This window comes from Hypanus sabinus, chromosome 2, assembly GCF_030144855.1.
Source record: "Hypanus sabinus isolate sHypSab1 chromosome 2, sHypSab1.hap1, whole genome shotgun sequence".
Classification (NCBI taxonomy): domain Eukaryota; kingdom Metazoa; phylum Chordata; class Chondrichthyes; order Myliobatiformes; family Dasyatidae; genus Hypanus; species Hypanus sabinus.
Window position 1 is genome coordinate 174,767,194 of NC_082707.1, and position 17,104 is coordinate 174,784,297.

At 36.5% G+C, this 17,104-nt stretch overlaps 1 protein-coding gene across 4 annotated transcripts in view; it reads left to right on the plus strand.

The window, feature by feature from the left end:
* Positions 1-17,104, plus strand: part of lrrc9 (leucine rich repeat containing 9) — a 108,604-nt gene that overhangs the window by 36,488 nt on the left and 55,012 nt on the right. For all 4 annotated transcript variants that reach the window (XM_059959801.1, XM_059959806.1, XM_059959812.1 and 1 more), the window contains exons 13-17: positions 873-1,005; positions 5,877-6,017; positions 9,081-9,205; positions 13,621-13,836; positions 14,536-14,655. In XM_059959801.1, coding sequence (XP_059815784.1) covers positions 873-1,005; positions 5,877-6,017; positions 9,081-9,205; positions 13,621-13,836; positions 14,536-14,655 — 735 coding nt within the window. The remainder of the gene's footprint in view (positions 1-872; positions 1,006-5,876; positions 6,018-9,080; positions 9,206-13,620; positions 13,837-14,535; positions 14,656-17,104) is intronic.

The window sequence follows — 17,104 nt, forward strand, 5'->3', positions numbered from 1 at the left end:
TTTCAGGTTGTTCATATCTCACAGAGATCATCTCTTGCTCCTTTAGATTCTAGTGAGTACAAAGCCCTTAAGGAGTGCCCATTGCTATCTGATTTCTTAGATGGGATTGGATGGTCTATTTGTTTGCAAGAAGACCTCGAGGTATAATTTCTATACCTGACCTCAGAAATTATGCATGAAGATCTGTTAATATCAGATGCTGTTGAAACATAGTCCAGAGAATGATTTATTTAAATTGAAAGATCTCACCCTCATGTATCTGTTGTGGGACTGTTATTTATCAAATGAATCTGGGTTATTTTTATGAGTGATTTCTTTTTTTATATAATTGATCTATCATGACTAAAAGTATCCAATAACATGATAGATCATTGACACAATTACATGACTGATACTTAAATTCCTCCAAATTGTTAGGAGTGTTGCAAAATCTCATCCCTTGTTTATTATGGTATCCTAGGATTTTGTTCATTTGTCCCTGGAAACTTGGGTTTTTAGCCTGTTCAAGTATTCTGCAAACTTGTTATGTTCATGATAAATTACTGGAGGGCATACGTGTTTGATATCTGATCATCCATCCTCTTGTATTTCCCCAGGTAAAGTAAACTAATCAAGGAATTGAGATTTTAAGTTTCTTTCAAATACTCGTGATGCTTTCAAAGTTTTCAATACTATTTTACAATTAATGGTTTGTACATTGCCATGATTTTTCCTTAATATCCTTAATTTTTAGTTTTCTGGAACAATAATCGCCAATTTAGAAATATAATTCATCTGTTCTGAAAGTTGTTTATATGTTCATAATACAAGGAGCTACAAATGTACCACACAATAAATTTAACTAATTCATATATTATTGCATTTCTTCACAGTTTCTAGGTCGTGATGAGGCAGTTCCTCTCTGCAACAGCATGAGCTTATGTGAACAGCCTAGAATAGAATACCTGCAGCAACAAGCAGAAGCCTGGAATACTAACCTAATTGATCCAGTACCTTTCCGATATGGTAAAAGAATTTGGTGTAATGGATCTTGATATATTTCCTTATGCTTTTAAGTATTGTTTTCACAAAATTATTCAAAGAACAACGTGGTATGCTGGAGTCTACCAAAAATTGAATCACAACTGGAGATCTTCCAGCCTTTTTGAGCTTTTATCAACTCTTGTGAAGGATGGTTCATCTGACTGCCACACTTTTCCTCATGCCCTTGCTACTCTTTTACTCCTAATTTTTATCCAGTTACCTTTTCTGGCAATTGTTTTTGAGTTTGACTCCACTCGTTCTCTAAAGGTGGTTTTCTTCCTCATATCACCTTTATCATAATGTGAATCAACGTTTTTATTTTTGGTCATCTTTGTTCTACGGAGAACACTTTAATGTCTCCAGTCTCCCCATGTTATATTATCTTTGGATCCAATCTGGTAAGTGCTTTCTTTATCCTTTACAAAACATTCACATTTATCCAAATTTGTAGTGACCAGAATTGAACACAATATCTTGCAAATATTGAACTAGTTTTCAACAATTGAAGTGTTCAGCTACTAATTTTTGCACTTATAAAGATTATTTAATGAAGATCTTTAAACTTCTAATTTTATATAATACATAATATCTCTTTATTTGTCCAAACAAAATTTGTTACCCCATTCTTTTCAGTGATGAATTTCATCTGACATACCTACTGTATTTCTTTACTATCTTCTGCTAGACAAGTATTATGTTACCATCAGTTGTGAAGATGTCCTGACAGTAGCAGAACAAATCTGCTTACTCTTTGATTAAATTTATTTGCATGCGTCTGAGAAATTTTAGGAACCTCAAGTCATAGCTAACACTATAAAATCCTTCCATTTCTGTTTACTGTTTCATTCTACAAGCTGAGCCACATGTACTATTGTTCAGAATACAACTGTAACCTGCTGAGGCAAAACTTGCCATCCTCTCCTAATTCCAGTCTATCTGAGTCTTTGTTTTTATTATATAACAGATCAAAATTTCTGTATAACTGGCAGTAATAATTGCTGATGACCAGCCCCACCCTTTCTTGAACTACATTGGATGGGAGTTTTTATCTTAAAAATAAGATGTCCCTAGATATTAATAATGTTCCCCTTTGATATATTGTAGTGTTATTGACCTCAGTTTAAGGTTAAGGGGTAGGCCATTTAGAACGAAGTTCAAGAAAAACTTTTACATCCAGAGAGTTGTGGATCTATGGAATGCTCTGCCGCAGAAGGCAGTGGAGGCCAATTCTCTGGATGCTTTCAAGAAAGAGTTAGATAGAGCTCTTATAGATAGCGGGGTCAAGGGATATAGGGAGAAGGCAGGAATGGGGTACTGATTGTGGATGATCAGCCATGATCACATTGAATGGCGGTGCTGGCTCAAAGGGCCAAATGTCCTACTCCTGCATCTATTGTCTAATGTACATTCCCCCTCTTTCCTTGGCATGAACAAACAGAGCCATTGCTTACCTCTAGCTCCTCCTTCTGACTGCCATTTGACAAAATATCACTATGTTTCAAAGTCACAATTTTGAATAACATTGCATGTGGTCAAGCACAATTTGAAAAGTAAATGTGGCCTTATAGTTGTATTGGAATTTAAAACTGTGGGATTCACTTCAAACAGGTGGAAAGTCAGGTTCAGTAGATTTTCAAACTAACATTTTAGATGGGAACACACTTACGGCAGGATTTTTCATAGAAACATAGAAATTAGGTGCAGGAGTAGGCCATTCGGCCCTTTGAGCCTGCACTGCCATTCAGTATGATCATGGCTGATCATCCAACTCAGAACCCTGTACCTGCTTTCTATCCATACCCCCGATCCCTTTAGCCACAAGGGCCATATCTAACTCCTTTTAAATATAGCCAATGAACCAGCCTCAACTGTTTCCTGTGGCAGAGAATTCCAGAGATTCACCACTCTGTGTGAAGAAGTTTTTCCTAATCTCGGTCCTAAAAGGCTTCCCCTTTATCCTTAAACTGTGACCGCTCGTTCTGGACTTCCCCAACATCGGAAACAATCTTCCTGCATCTAGCCTGTCCAATCCCTTTAGAATTTTATACATTTCAATAAAATCCCCCCTCAATCTTCTAAATTCCAGCATATAAGCCTAGTCGATCCAGCCTTTCTTCATATGAAAGTCCTGCATTCCCAGGAATCAATCTGGTGAATTTTCTTTGTACTCCCTCTATGGCAAGAATGTCTTTCCTCCGATTAGGGGACCAAAACTGCACACTATACTCTAGGTGCGGTCTCACAAAGGCCTTGTATAACTGCAGTAGAACCTCCCTGCTCCTGTACTCGAATCCTTTTGCTATGAATGCCAACATACCATTTGCCTTTTTCACCGCCTGCTGTACCTGCATGCCCACTTGCACCTCTCCTTTTCCTAATCAGCCACCATTCAAATAATAATGTTTTCCTGTTCTTGCAACCAAAGTGGATAACCTCACATTTATCCACATTAAATTGCATTTGCTATGAATTTGCCCACTCACCTAACCTATCCAAGTCACCCTGCATCCTCTTAGCATCCTCCTCACAGCTAATACCGCCGCCCAGCTTCGTGTCATCCACAAACTTGGAGATGCTGCATTTAATTCCCTCGTCTAAATCATTAATATACATTCAACTGAGAAATAATATATATTTCAACTGAGAAATGCAGGTGCAAACCAGCAAACTATATATTGACATAAAACACCATGTGTAAATAATCCAGTCCTTTGGGCAGACAGTAGGACTTAATCTGGCTATTCCAAGTACTCTACCATTTTTCTTTTCAGTCAATAGCTTTTGAGGCTAGTATTTCTAAAGGATTTGAATAAATAAACAGACATATGGATTATTTTTAAAAACAGTGGCAATCATAGCAAAGATGTGGTTAAACATGGAATACATGTGTCTGTTGCTGTATCTCTACAAACATCTTGCACAGTTACAGAGTTGTTGGTTCTGTCATGGTACACTTGGACATTAAATATTTTGTCAGTTTTGAACATGTGAGTGCAGCTGGCTGTTTTCACTGGCTGAGTAGCTTGAAACTTAGGTTCACAGTCTCAGAAGAGGAGGCAGACCATTTTAAGCACTGAGTTGAAGAGAAATTTCTTTACTCAGAGAATGGTGAATCTTTGAACCTCTCTAATCTGAGGGCTGTAGAAGCTTAGTCATTGACTTAAGACAGAGATAGATAAATTTCTGGATATTAAAGGAACAAATGGATACTTGGAAAGTGCATTATGAGGAAAGCAAAATGACACTAAGGTAGAAGATCAGTCATGATTCTGATAGTTGACAGAGCCTTCTCAAAGAGCCAGTTAGACCATAGCACCATAAAAGATGAGAGCAGAATTAGGTCGTTCTGCCTATTGAGTCGGCTTTTTTTTTTCAACCTCATTCTTCCACTTTCTCCCTGTATCCTTTAACCTCTTTACCAATCAAGAACCTATTAATCATTTCCTTAAATTCACCCAATGACTTAGCTTGCACAGTGTTTTGTGACAACAAATTCCGTAGATTCATCACCCTTTGGCTGAAAAAACACTCTTCTCAGTTTTAAAAGGAGGTAATTTTATTCTGACTTTTATTCTGAGGCTGTGCCCTGAGATCTTAGACTTTCCTACCAATGGAACCATCCTTTCCACATCAATTTTATCCTGGCCTTGCTGCATTCCGTAGTTTTCAATAAGATACCTTTCATCCTTCTGAAATCTATCAAGTACAAGCCCAGAACTATCCAACACTTCTCATATGTTACGCCTTTTGTTTCTGGCATTATTCTTGTGAACCTTCTCTGAGCCTTCTCCAGGGCCAGCACATCCTTCCCAAGATACAGGGCCCAAAGTTGCTCACAACATTCCAAATGCAAATCCAATAGTCTATTTCTGCTTCAAATTTTGATGATTTTTAAGGGGGTCACAAGTTGACCTTGTATTATTTTACATGGCTCTGTTAATATAGATAGTTCTCAATTCTTTATGATGTAAGGCTAGGTTTCCTTGCTGTTTACTGCCAAGTTTTATGTTACCTGAAAAATCTGTAATTGTGCCCTGATTGCACATATGGATGTTCGGTTGGAAATAAAATCTACTTATTTTAAATTGAAAGACTTATATAAAATTCTCGAGTTAATATGTTAAAGAAACAGAAATAACTTCTTCTGTAAATTGAGTAAAAAAATTTACAAGGATAGGCTTGGAAATTCCCATTTTTACTATTTTATGAACAAAATGGACACAAATCTTGGAAAATCAACTAGTCGCAGATGAAAATATCTGCCGAATTCATAGGCTTCCTGAGTCTTGTACTGAAGAATTCTTCCTTATCGTTCCAGACAGGAAGCATTGGTTTTTAAAATTAGAAACCTTGTTGATCTGTAGTTCCTAATGTCTTTCTCCAGAATCCATCTATTTGCTTGAATTGAGAGGTTAAGAAAGCCTGATACTTCACAAGTGATTACAGGAAGCTGAGCACAGACTACATACCTTGATGAAATGCAGTTACTTTGAACTTTATTCTTCCATTAGGTTCAGGTATAATTATCAGCTTTTGTATATTCTAAGGTCTGTTATGCACGCCATTTTTGACCGTGGCTTGCAGTCTGCATTGATTGACCTTTCAACCAGTAATGGAAGAGTGCTGTCACCTAATTAGAACAATACTGATTTCCTTGCTTGTCTTCCCTTGGGATCATCAAAGAAATTCATCACAGTGAAGATTTTGGAAGGAAGTGGAGGGAATCTGTCATTTTAATCATTTTTTAAAAATCCATATAACTGCTAATTTATATAGTTACTAAACATCATTGAACATAGAGCATACTATTTTTCACAAGTTATTGAAATTAATTTCTACGACTTTACTTTTAGGTCAACTGATCATTGCCAAAGTCTTCCTTGGACATAGCGTTGAAGCCTTTGATTCAGAACTGGTTCAACAGCTAAAGTATCCAAATGCAAATTCTGTTTACAGACCACGAAAGGTAGATACCAGATCTTCCATTGATAAAGGTAATAAGGTGCATAATACATTGATACTGCTTTGGGGAAAATAATAAATTGTCTTTGAATAATTCAATTGTCAAGAAAAGCAAAACAAAATCAGAATATTGGAATAACATCGTGGTAATGTTCAGCAAGTTCAGACTTTAGTCAGGTGCATCTGATTCATCAGGACTCGTGTCACTGATGTAAGATGTTTTCCCAAGAAGATGGTGGTATGCTAGGATGCAGCAGCCATGCTGGGTTCAATCAAAGGTGTATTTGTTCATTTTTTTTTTGTTTTAATAATCACAAGGTACTACTGAATACTTAGAACATCAATTCATACAAGACTATCCCGTAAGCAAGTTGCTCAATAGTGATGGAATTGGATTTGTTGTGTACCCTTGTTGGGTTGTTGCCTTGACTTGTTCTGAACCGTTGAATGGTGTGCGGTCCAAAAAAAAGGTGCGAGTGATTGTCTTAGACATTTTTATTGTGATCACAAGACCCTGTTGGACATTAGTAATGCAGAACACTGCAGGTCTGGTTCACTGATTCATTGGCAAGACCAGCAGCAGGGGAGCACTGTGCTTTTGTTGTGGTGAGGACTATGCCTAGGCTGGAGGTCACCTGTTGTAGTCGTCCAGGGAAGGTGATGCCGAGACAGCTTGAGAGAGCCTGCTGTGGGCGCGCTGGAATTTGTTCTGGGTTGGAGACTGGTCCCTCCTGTCCTTGCTCTGTTCTACTCTCCAATGTTTTCTCGGTGGAAGATCAAGCTGGATAATCAGGGACTTGAGCTATATTTTTTCTTTCTGACTATGTTTTCTAAAATGATAACTATATGTGTCATTTGTGCTATGTGCTACATGCAGTGTGTTGTGTGCTGTTGGTAATGTGTTTTGCATCTTGGCCCTGGAGGGACATTGTTTCATTTGGCTATACTTATGTATGGTTGGATAATAATTAAACTTCGAACTTGAAATTTCCTGGTAAAGCCTACATTGCTCGTCATGCAATATGCTCAAATTGTCCTGAGTTTCTGCTTATAAACACTAGGTGTCTCTGTTTCTCCTTGTGTTTGAATTTGTAATCTGGCCATTAAACCAGTGGTCCTGGACCCTAGACCTTCTTGCCTTCTGCATTTGAGTTAGATTTGATATGTAAACACTGAAATTATACACTTCACAAGCAAAACACAAGCTTAAAATCTGCTGCAGAGCTAACAGTTATAGACTACGATGCAGTCCATGTTTGCATCTATCTTGAAACATGGAGCATATGATTCAGATGCAGGAATAGGCCACTCATAAGAACATAAGAAATAGGAGCAGCAGTAGGCCATCTGGCCTTGTCGAGCCTGCTCCGCCATTCAATAAGACCATGGCTGTCTGTCCATGGACTCATCTTCACCTTCCTGCCTTTTCCCCTTAATTCTTAATTCTGCTACTATGCAAAAATCTATCCAACCTTGTTTTAAATATATTTACTGAGGTAGCCTCCACTACTTCATTGGACAGAGAATTCCACAGATTCACCACTGTCTGGGAAAACCAGTTCATCCTCATCTCCATCCTAAATCTACTCCCCCAAATCTTGAGGTTATGTCCCCTAGTTCTAGTCTCACCTACCAGTGGAAACAACTTTCCTGCCTCTATCTTATGTATCCCTATCATAATTTTATATGTTTCTATCATTCTTCTGAATTCCAGCAAGTACAGTCCTAGACAACTCAATCTCTCTTCATAGTCTAACCCATTCAACTTTGTAATCTCCTCTGCACCGCCTCCAAAGCCAGAATATCCTCCTTCAAGTAAGGAGACCAGAACTGCAAGCAGTACTCCAAGAGTGGCCTCACCAGTACCCTGTACAGTTGCAGCATAACCTCCTTGCTCTTAAATTCAAACCCTCTAGCAATGAAGGCCAACATTCCATTTGCCTTCTTGATAGCCTGCTACACCTGCAAACCAACTTTTTGTGATTCATGTATAAGCACTCCCAATTCACTCTGCATAGTAGCATGCTGCAATTTTTTATCATTTAAATAATAAGCTGCTCTTTCATTTTTCCTTCCAATGTGAATGACTTCACATGTATCAAAGATTGTATTCCATCTACCAGACCCTTGCCCATTCACTTAACGTATCTATATCTCTGCAGACTCACCGTATCTTCTGCACAATTTGCCTTTTCACTCAATTTAGTATCATCAGCAAACTTAGATACACTACACTTGGTCCCTTAAGCCAGTTACACTATTTACCAAGCTCAATCGCATATTCCAGTCAAGCAGCAGTAACCCCATTACCCATTGCTTATCCAGACTCCATCTACCTCCTTCTGAAAAATGTTCGAAAACTTGTTTCCACCACCCTTTGAAGGAGATTCCTCAAGGGAAGATATTTTGCCTCATTTCTATCTTAAATGGCCTATCTCTGAGTGAAACAATGATCCCTAATTCAAGGTTATGGTATAATAGGAAACATCCTTTCCACATATACCCTATCAGAACCCCTCAGGAACTTGTATGTTTCAATCAAGTGTTTTCACTCTTCTACTCTTCAGTGGATTCAAATTTAACCTGTCCAACCTTTATAAAGTTATCCAGCCTTCCATTTTTCTCTCCAGGAAATCTTATCTGAAGCGCTTTCATTGCAATAGAATCATCAAATGAGAAGATGAATACTGTGCACAGTGCTCCAAATCTGGCCTCAATATCAAGTATAAGTGAAGCTTAATATCTTTTGCGTTCAGTCCCCTGAACATGGAATTCTAACATTGTGTTAGCTTTCCTAATGCTTACTGCATCTTCATACAATAATCTGGTACTTTTAAGCCATTACTTACCTTATTAGGGTAGGTAAAACTACTTGCCTTTATTGAAAGTAATTGTAATCACAGATTGTAAATTAATATCCCCCAGTTGCTTCTTTTTTGAAATTGGAATATGAACGCACAAACAGTGTAGGTAAATCATCAAGGTGAGATTCTTGTCTCCATTATCCAATGTATTAATGCTTGTAAAGAAATACAATCAAATTAGAAAATCTTTTAATTATTTTCATTGCTTCCTATGTTTTATGTATCTTCAAGGAACCTCAATATCCTTAAAACTCCATGGCAGCTGTGATTGCAGTCTTCGTCAGTATGAGTGGTTTGTATTTGACCACGAACTTGTTGTACCTGAATATCTCATTGACTTTGAATACTTAACACAGGTATGCTTAGTAAAGATTTGAGAAATGGAGATCATGTTAATTATGACATATTTATATTTTAACAGAATATCTTACATGCAACCCTGAACGCTAATGACATTCCTTCTAAGTCAATAGCATGTATCAGAAAAGTAGCAGTCCTGTTGATGGTTCTCAGCCTAAAATGTCAACTAATTATTCACCTCCATAGATTCTGCCTTATATGCTGAGTTCCTCCAGCATTTTGTTTATGTTGTTCAAGTTTCCAGCATTTGCAGAATTTCTTGTTTTAAGAGCCTAGGAGCTACCATTTTGTGCTTACCATCAGTTCAGTTACAACTATTTTCATTACCATCTACCTTGAGCTTTAATCTAATTTTAAATTCCACTGACTATTACTATCTTGTTTTATTTGGGTTCTTTGCGTTTCTTGCTTTGTGGCTGCCTATAAGCAAACAAATCTCAAGGTGTGTAATTTATACATTCTTTGTTAATAAATGTACTTTGACTACAATTTTGTTAAATGCCTATTATGTGCCACATTACATCTAGTACAATCATTATGACGCTATAAACAGTCTTTTCTCAAGTTCCATTGGCATTAATGAAGAAATTGAAAACTTTGAGAATGTAAGAAACTGCTAAATATGCCTTTATTTTACCAAACCATTTTGTGACTTTTAGCAAATATGATTGGTCAAACCATGCCAACTACAGTAGAGACTCTAGTGTTTCACTGCAGGCAAGAATGTAGAGAAACATTCCATAGAAACCTGAAGTGTACTGAATAACAAATGGAGCAGGGGCAGGGGGATCACTCTACTCCATCAGTGGAATGTGCATAGAGTCCAAGCAAAGCCAGATTGTGCTGGAATTCCCTCACAATATACCGAGGAATCTGTTTCTTTGATGTTACACCAGCTGGTCTTGGCATAGGATTGGAGCCTATATTTCTGAAAGATAAGGTGATTAAAATGAATTTGTTCTCTCATTTTTTAAGTGAATGTATTAAAGTTATTTATTGTTTAAAAGTATGCTTAATTTTGATTATTTTTAAATTAAATAATTTTAAAATATTTTCAAGCAACTAACACAAACAAAATGCTGGAGGAACTCAGCAGGCCAAGCAGCATCTATGGCAAAAAGTACAACTGATGTTTCGGGCTGAGACCCTCAAAAACAACTATATTTAAAATATCTCCAAATTTCATAGGCAGTTAAAACGGTTACAAAGCCATGACAGCTTCAAAACTATACACCTAGTTTTGCCTCCTGTGGAAGTCTGTCAGGACACTCTTGGGATGAGGATTCAGTACTACACCATCTAAGGCCTATTCACTGCTAAACTTTGCTACATCACCCAGGTAGGGAATGTTGAAATATTTGGCCATTTGTATATGTCCAGATGGCCAGGAACTCAAGCCAATATGTTTAGGCAGCAGGCTGAACCCAGCTTGATTCCTTCCTGTTAGCAGTTTTAAATTAATGTTTTTTATAAGCGATTGCACTATTCATAATCACATAAAGAAAATGTTAATCAGTTTTCTTGGAAGAAGACTTTATCTTTTCAATTGCATTATAAAGTACCTTTTTTCACACAGACAACTGCCCCAACTGCATAAATCAAAAATCAGTATCGGTTTGGACACATGCAACATTATGCCAATTTGAGAATACTGTTAAGAAAAGTTGTTTGACACCAATCTTCACTGAGAATAGTTCTGTTAAAACCCCAATCACTAATATCAAGCAGGTATTGATACAGAAAGTGAAAATGTATTTTTCTGGAGTGGTCAGGCATTTCCAGAAGAAATCCTAAATGCTTTCTTAACAGGATAATAATCAGAATATTTTACATCTATCAACCTAAAAACTTCCCTCACTCCTAAAGTCTCTGATTGTCTCAGACTTCAGATTTCAATAGCAAGAAGTATTTTACACATGAGTCAAGATTAAGGTTACAAGTTATACAAAAGTGGGCTTAAAATTAATGCTAAGGAAGAAATATGTACTTTGCAGGAGGATTTCAATAAACTGATAATGTGATCAGAAAAATAAATGGTTCAAACCATTTAATTGAATTCCATTTATTTTCTCACAAGTGTCATTATCAGAGTGTCAATTATTAAGTTTGGGGAGGCAAAACAAGTGAGTAGTCTACAAATGGTGTGATAATGAGATGTAGTAAGAAATACAGGGTTAATGAAATGCATGTCCACAAATTCCTGAAAGTTGGTGGAACAGCATGATAAGGTGGTCATGAAGGAAAAGTTAATTCCTTTATGAGAGAAGGTGTAGAACCTGGAACCAGTGAGGTTAGACTGAAACTAAAATACAGTGGATTCTGATTCATTGGGGCACATTTTAGTCCTATTAAGGGGCTGCCTCAGTTAGCCAAAATTTCCTGGAAATTGGGGACGTATTAAAAAAAAGGCAAACTTCCACTTAACTGAGTAACAAATTATATATTTAAATACAATACAGAACAAATGGGCACACTAACAGTACTATAAAACTGTACTACTTCCTAATAGTTATCAACAGAGGAACTCATCCACGGTGTACTCTGCCATGTTCTTTTAATTAACTGTGAACATATTAGCGCAGCTACCTGGTGCAGTTAATGGACTGCTTTCATACAATGCGTTCAATGATTGCATCCTCCTAATCCTCTTTTCCATTGTAACATTCAAGATAATTGTTGAACCTTTAAATTCTTCATAGTTTCTAACTTGTTGAAGTATTTCTATTCTCGGCTGTTTCTGGCATCTCCAAGCCTAAATACTTGAAACCGCTGTGAGCAAAGCAGTTCAGAATTACCCTACACATGTATCTGACGCTGTTTTAAAAACTGTTTGTTCTAAGTGTGGTGTAGTGTTTAATAGTCACAGAAGTGCACATGACTGATGTTTCGGCAAGTAGTCTCCTGGCCCAATTAAGCAGCAGAGTACCCCTAATAAACAAAGGGAATCCTGGCTATTTTTTAATGTGTTCTAGTTCTTTAAGAATTGTCCCAAATAAGTGACTGCCCTGATTAACCGATGGCTCAATAACCGGAATCCACCATACAGAACAAATTAAAACATTACCAGTACTGCTACAATGCTATAAAACTGTGTATTGGTTCCTAATTATTATCACTGAAAGAATTCATCCAGACAGTGTATGCTGCCTTGTTCTTTTGACTGACTGTAAACGAACAAAATCAGTGCAGACACCTGGTGCAGATAATAGACTGCCTTCGAACAATGCTATCGACAATTGCATCTTCCAAATCTTCATTTTCATTGTAACATTCAACATGGTTCTTGATACCTTCAAATTTTTCACAATTCCTAACTTTTTGAAGTAGTGAAATCATTTCATTTTACTCATGGCCGTTTTTGGCATCTCCAAGCCTGAGCTATTGAAACGGCAGTGAACAGAACAATTCTGAATTGTTTTACTGCTTATTTCTTACCAAATATCAGTGACAAAAAAATCACTGCTTTTTGAAAGCGAACACAGTCAATTGATGCTACTTAAAAATGTTTGCTTAAAGCATAGTGTGGTGCCTAATGGTCATGCAAGTGCACACAACTGGTGCTAACTGGAAACTGTTCAGCAAGTCTCCTGTCCCAATTAAGTGGCATAAAGTCTCAAATAACAAAGGGAATCCCAGCTATTTTCTCATAGTTTTTGCTCTTTAAGAGTTGTCCAAAATAAGTTGCTGCCCCACTTAACCTATAGCCCAATTAACTGTACAAGTAAGGCCACATTTAAAAACCTATGAAAAATTCTAGCCCTCACATTGCAGGAAACACATGATCACATGAAGAAGATTTACAAAAGAGATTTGGGAAAATATTGTAGTACTAAGAATTTTTTTTCCAGGTGGCCAGGTAGAGTAGATTAGGGTTTTTTTTGGGGGGAAGATTTAATTGATGTGGAAAAAGCTATAAGGAAGGTTTGATTGCAGTAGGAAAACCTGTTCACTTACATGGGGGCTTTTAAAGTAATTAATTGAGGGATTAGAGGTTATTGTGGAGAATTCCACTATATCTTCCCCCTCCCCATTCCTGAAAGTGATGTGGTCTATAGATCATTGGAGCCAGAAGTGTCATTGTGTTTAAACAATACTTGATGTGCCATACCCTATATTGCTATGCATCAAGATCTGGAAGTTAGGAATTAGGTTTAGACTAGATTGCTCTGTTTTTATTGGTATGGATAAGCTGGGCTGAATAGTCTCATTGCGATATAAACATGTATAATTCTAAAATGCAGTGATTTTACGTTGTAGTTTATAGGGTCAATAACTTGTTCAATTTTCCGCACATTTGATGAAAAAAGTGAATTGGAGATGAGTAAAAGAAAATATAATCCATAAAAAGCATTTTGTGAAACAATTAACTGAGTGTGTTTAATAATTTTTCTGACAAATTATATTTATCTAGAATGATCAGCAGAAATATTATTCTGCTTTTTCTGAAAATAAAACATCTCAAAGAAAGCATGATAAAGCAGAAATAATGATGATACAGCAAGCCAAGGCCCTTGATGAAGAAGTTCTGAGAATGGATCCTGTTGTGAAGCTAAAACCTAAAATATTATGTTTGGGAGAAATGACGTTACTTTCTATATCTAAAGCTTCAGCACTGAATCACATCACAGTGAGTTATTTCCAGTCAAGTCTGTATAAAGTAACTTAAGATTTTGGCAAAACAGTTGTTCCTCATAATAACTCAAGATTCAAGTTGAAACATTTTCAAATTGATGCAGCAGTAAAACCAGGTTATAGTTACATATCATTACTTTAAGATTTGATAATGGGAATATTAGATAGAATTTTCAAATGGAATCTATGCCCATTATTTATCCAGCAATATTAATTTAATCCTTTCTTTGAAAAAGAAGACAATCCAATTCTAATACGAATACCTACTTGCTTGGGGGAATTTGGCTAGGTGCTTAAATTTTGGTAAGTGACCTTGAAAAGTAATTCTTTTCAGTATTGTGGAGCTTGTTCAACTATATCCAAGAGATAGAAGAAGCTAAATTATGCTACATAATCAACAACAAAAAAATCAATCCTAAATGTATGAAGTCCTTTGTGTGAAGTACAAGCTACCAAGCTGCAAATATTGTTATAAACTAAAATCACAGAATAGTTGTCTTCTAAATTATAATTTGGAAAATAAATTGAATTTGCATTTCTTAAATCAAGGAACATACTATTCCTTAATTTAGGATATGAAAGCACAGTAGATTCACATTTATGGAAATAGCTACTGAGTAAAGAATAATTATGAATTCTACTGTGACACTTAATTTAAGAACATAACTTTTCTTTATTTTTCTTCCTTTTACAGATTCTGAATTTACATGGACATAGTCTAAGTAAACTAAAAGGTATCTCCAAACTTACAAACCTACAGAAACTTGTTGTTAGTTTCAATGAACTTTTACAACTGGATGATCTTACAAACCTGGTAAGAAATGACATGATTACAGTAAATTATGTGTAGATCTGTTTCAAACCTATAAATATTTTCAGCACAGATGTACAATTTCAGCAAAATTGAAGTTAATGAGAATTGGAACAAGAACTCCCCATTGAATTGAACACACACCTACACACACACGCACACACACCTACGCAACTACACACCTACACAGAGCAAAGGAAGAAGGCTCTTGTTGCTGGAAAGCAATAATATTAGCACCAGAACACCACTACAAGAGTTCATTAAGGCAATGTCCTACACTTAAAACACTTTCAACTATATTTATCAGTGATTGTTTCTCCAAATAAAGGATAGAGTTAAGGATGGCAAAGTTTAGTTCTATTGATTAATTCCTTCATTATGCTTACTTACAAACTGACTATATATGATGAAACTTGGATTGCTTACAGCCATGGAGTGCTAACAAAGGCTACTGGCATTCATGGCCTAATACTACCGATGAATGAATATATCTAACAAGATAAAAATTCTCACTTGCCTTGACATTCACATAATATCAAATACTTTACCATCCATAACCAGAGGTTTGCCTAAAATTTCATTAAGAATTTCTCATTTTTAATTGAGATGTAACTCACTTCCCCACTTTGCATTTGTTTACTTAAATGAATGTAGCATCAGCAGTACACAAAAAGCTTGGCATTATCTATCACAGAGAGTCCACAAGATATTTTGCAGTAACCCCAAAGGCTTCTTCAACAGCATTTTTCTCAGTCTTGTCAGTTAAAATGACAAGCACCAGGTGCATGAAAATATCACCTCCAACTACACACTTCCTTTTATATTTTGTGTCTTCATGATTTGGAGATTTGTCACCATTTTTCACTGTTACTTTAGCAGAGTACCTGAATTCTCAGCACCTTTAGAGGCCTTTAACCATAAAGACTGTAGCACTTAGATTTCTGTTTGCAGTTATTCCAGAATGTAAAAGTGGACAAGTAAACCAATGTCAGTGTTACCTCTCCGCTAACAGCCCCAATATTGAGACACAAAAAAGTCAACAACATTGGACAGGCTACGTCATCTAAATGCCTTATGATATGAAGAGCATTTGATAGCTCTGGGCTTGTATTCACTAGAATTAAGAAGAATGATCATTGAAACCTATCAAATGGGGAAAGGCCTTGATAGAGTGGATGTGGAGAGGATGTTTCCTATGGTGGGCGTGTCTAAGACCAGTGGACACAGCCTCAGAGAAGAGGGGTGTCCTTTTAGAATAAAGATAAGAAGGAATTTCTTTAACCAGAGTGTGGTGAGTCTGTAGAATTATTTGCCACAGGCAGCTGTGGAGACCAAATCTTTTTGTATATTTTAGGCAAACATTGATGGATGGTTGATTGGTCAGAGCATGAAGGGATTCGGCAGGAAGGCAGGAGATTGGAACTGAGAAATTTGGATCAGACATGATGAAATGGTAGAGCAGATTCCTGAAGCATTATACTTCGACCTTTGTAATGGGAAGAGATTACCAGGCAGACAGCAGAAACGATTCAAGGATGTAGTCAAAGCTCTTTGAAGTGTAACATCCCCAATGACTCCTCGGAACTTCTGTCTCGTGATTGCTTTAAATGAAAAAGGAGTATCCAGGATGGTAGTTGGGAAGCTCAAGGTCATTTATTGGGAGCACACAACAATTCTGTGTAAGTGGAAGATTGAGGAAACGGAAAACACATATATTCACACATCTATCTCCTCGCCCACCACCTGTTCCATCCGTGGAAGAGTCTAGCTCATGCATTGGTTCCATAAGCTGCCTTAGAAATTGTAAAGATGAAATAGGTTTAACTCATCCTCATTCCAAGGTGTTAGAATTAGTTTACTGGTTTTACTGAGAATTATCAATGGCTGGTTGATCACATCAAGGAATTTATGGTATAAATTAATAACAAATCATAATATTAAGCCACAATTACCCATGTATTGAACTATAAAATACATATTTACAAATGGTGCGGGAACAATTGAGAAAAATTGTCTGATCTATTTAGATGTGATTGATTTTGTAATATAATTAATTCCTTCTCTGGGACTGCATTCTTTTTCTCCTTATCTTTATTTTATTATCACTTGGTATTCAAGTATTCATTCCATTAACTTGGGAATCTTCAATCGCCATCATCAAAAAGGAATGTTAATATTGTTCAGATGACTAGCAGAGGGAAAGTTTGAATAAGGATAGTCTCTTCCAATCTCTCATGTATGAAGGCGAAAACTTGTTTGCAAAAATTTTGGAAATTTAACATTTATGAGCAGTGACAAAAACATATTTGGTTCATACTTTAAATATGGAAAAAACATCAAAATATTTCTTCCTCTGGTTTCTCTACTACTTCCCCCTCTGTACTGACCTCCATCTCCCTATCACTTCCTTGAGCTTGATGAGGATAAAACAGTGGAATTTAAACTATGTAGA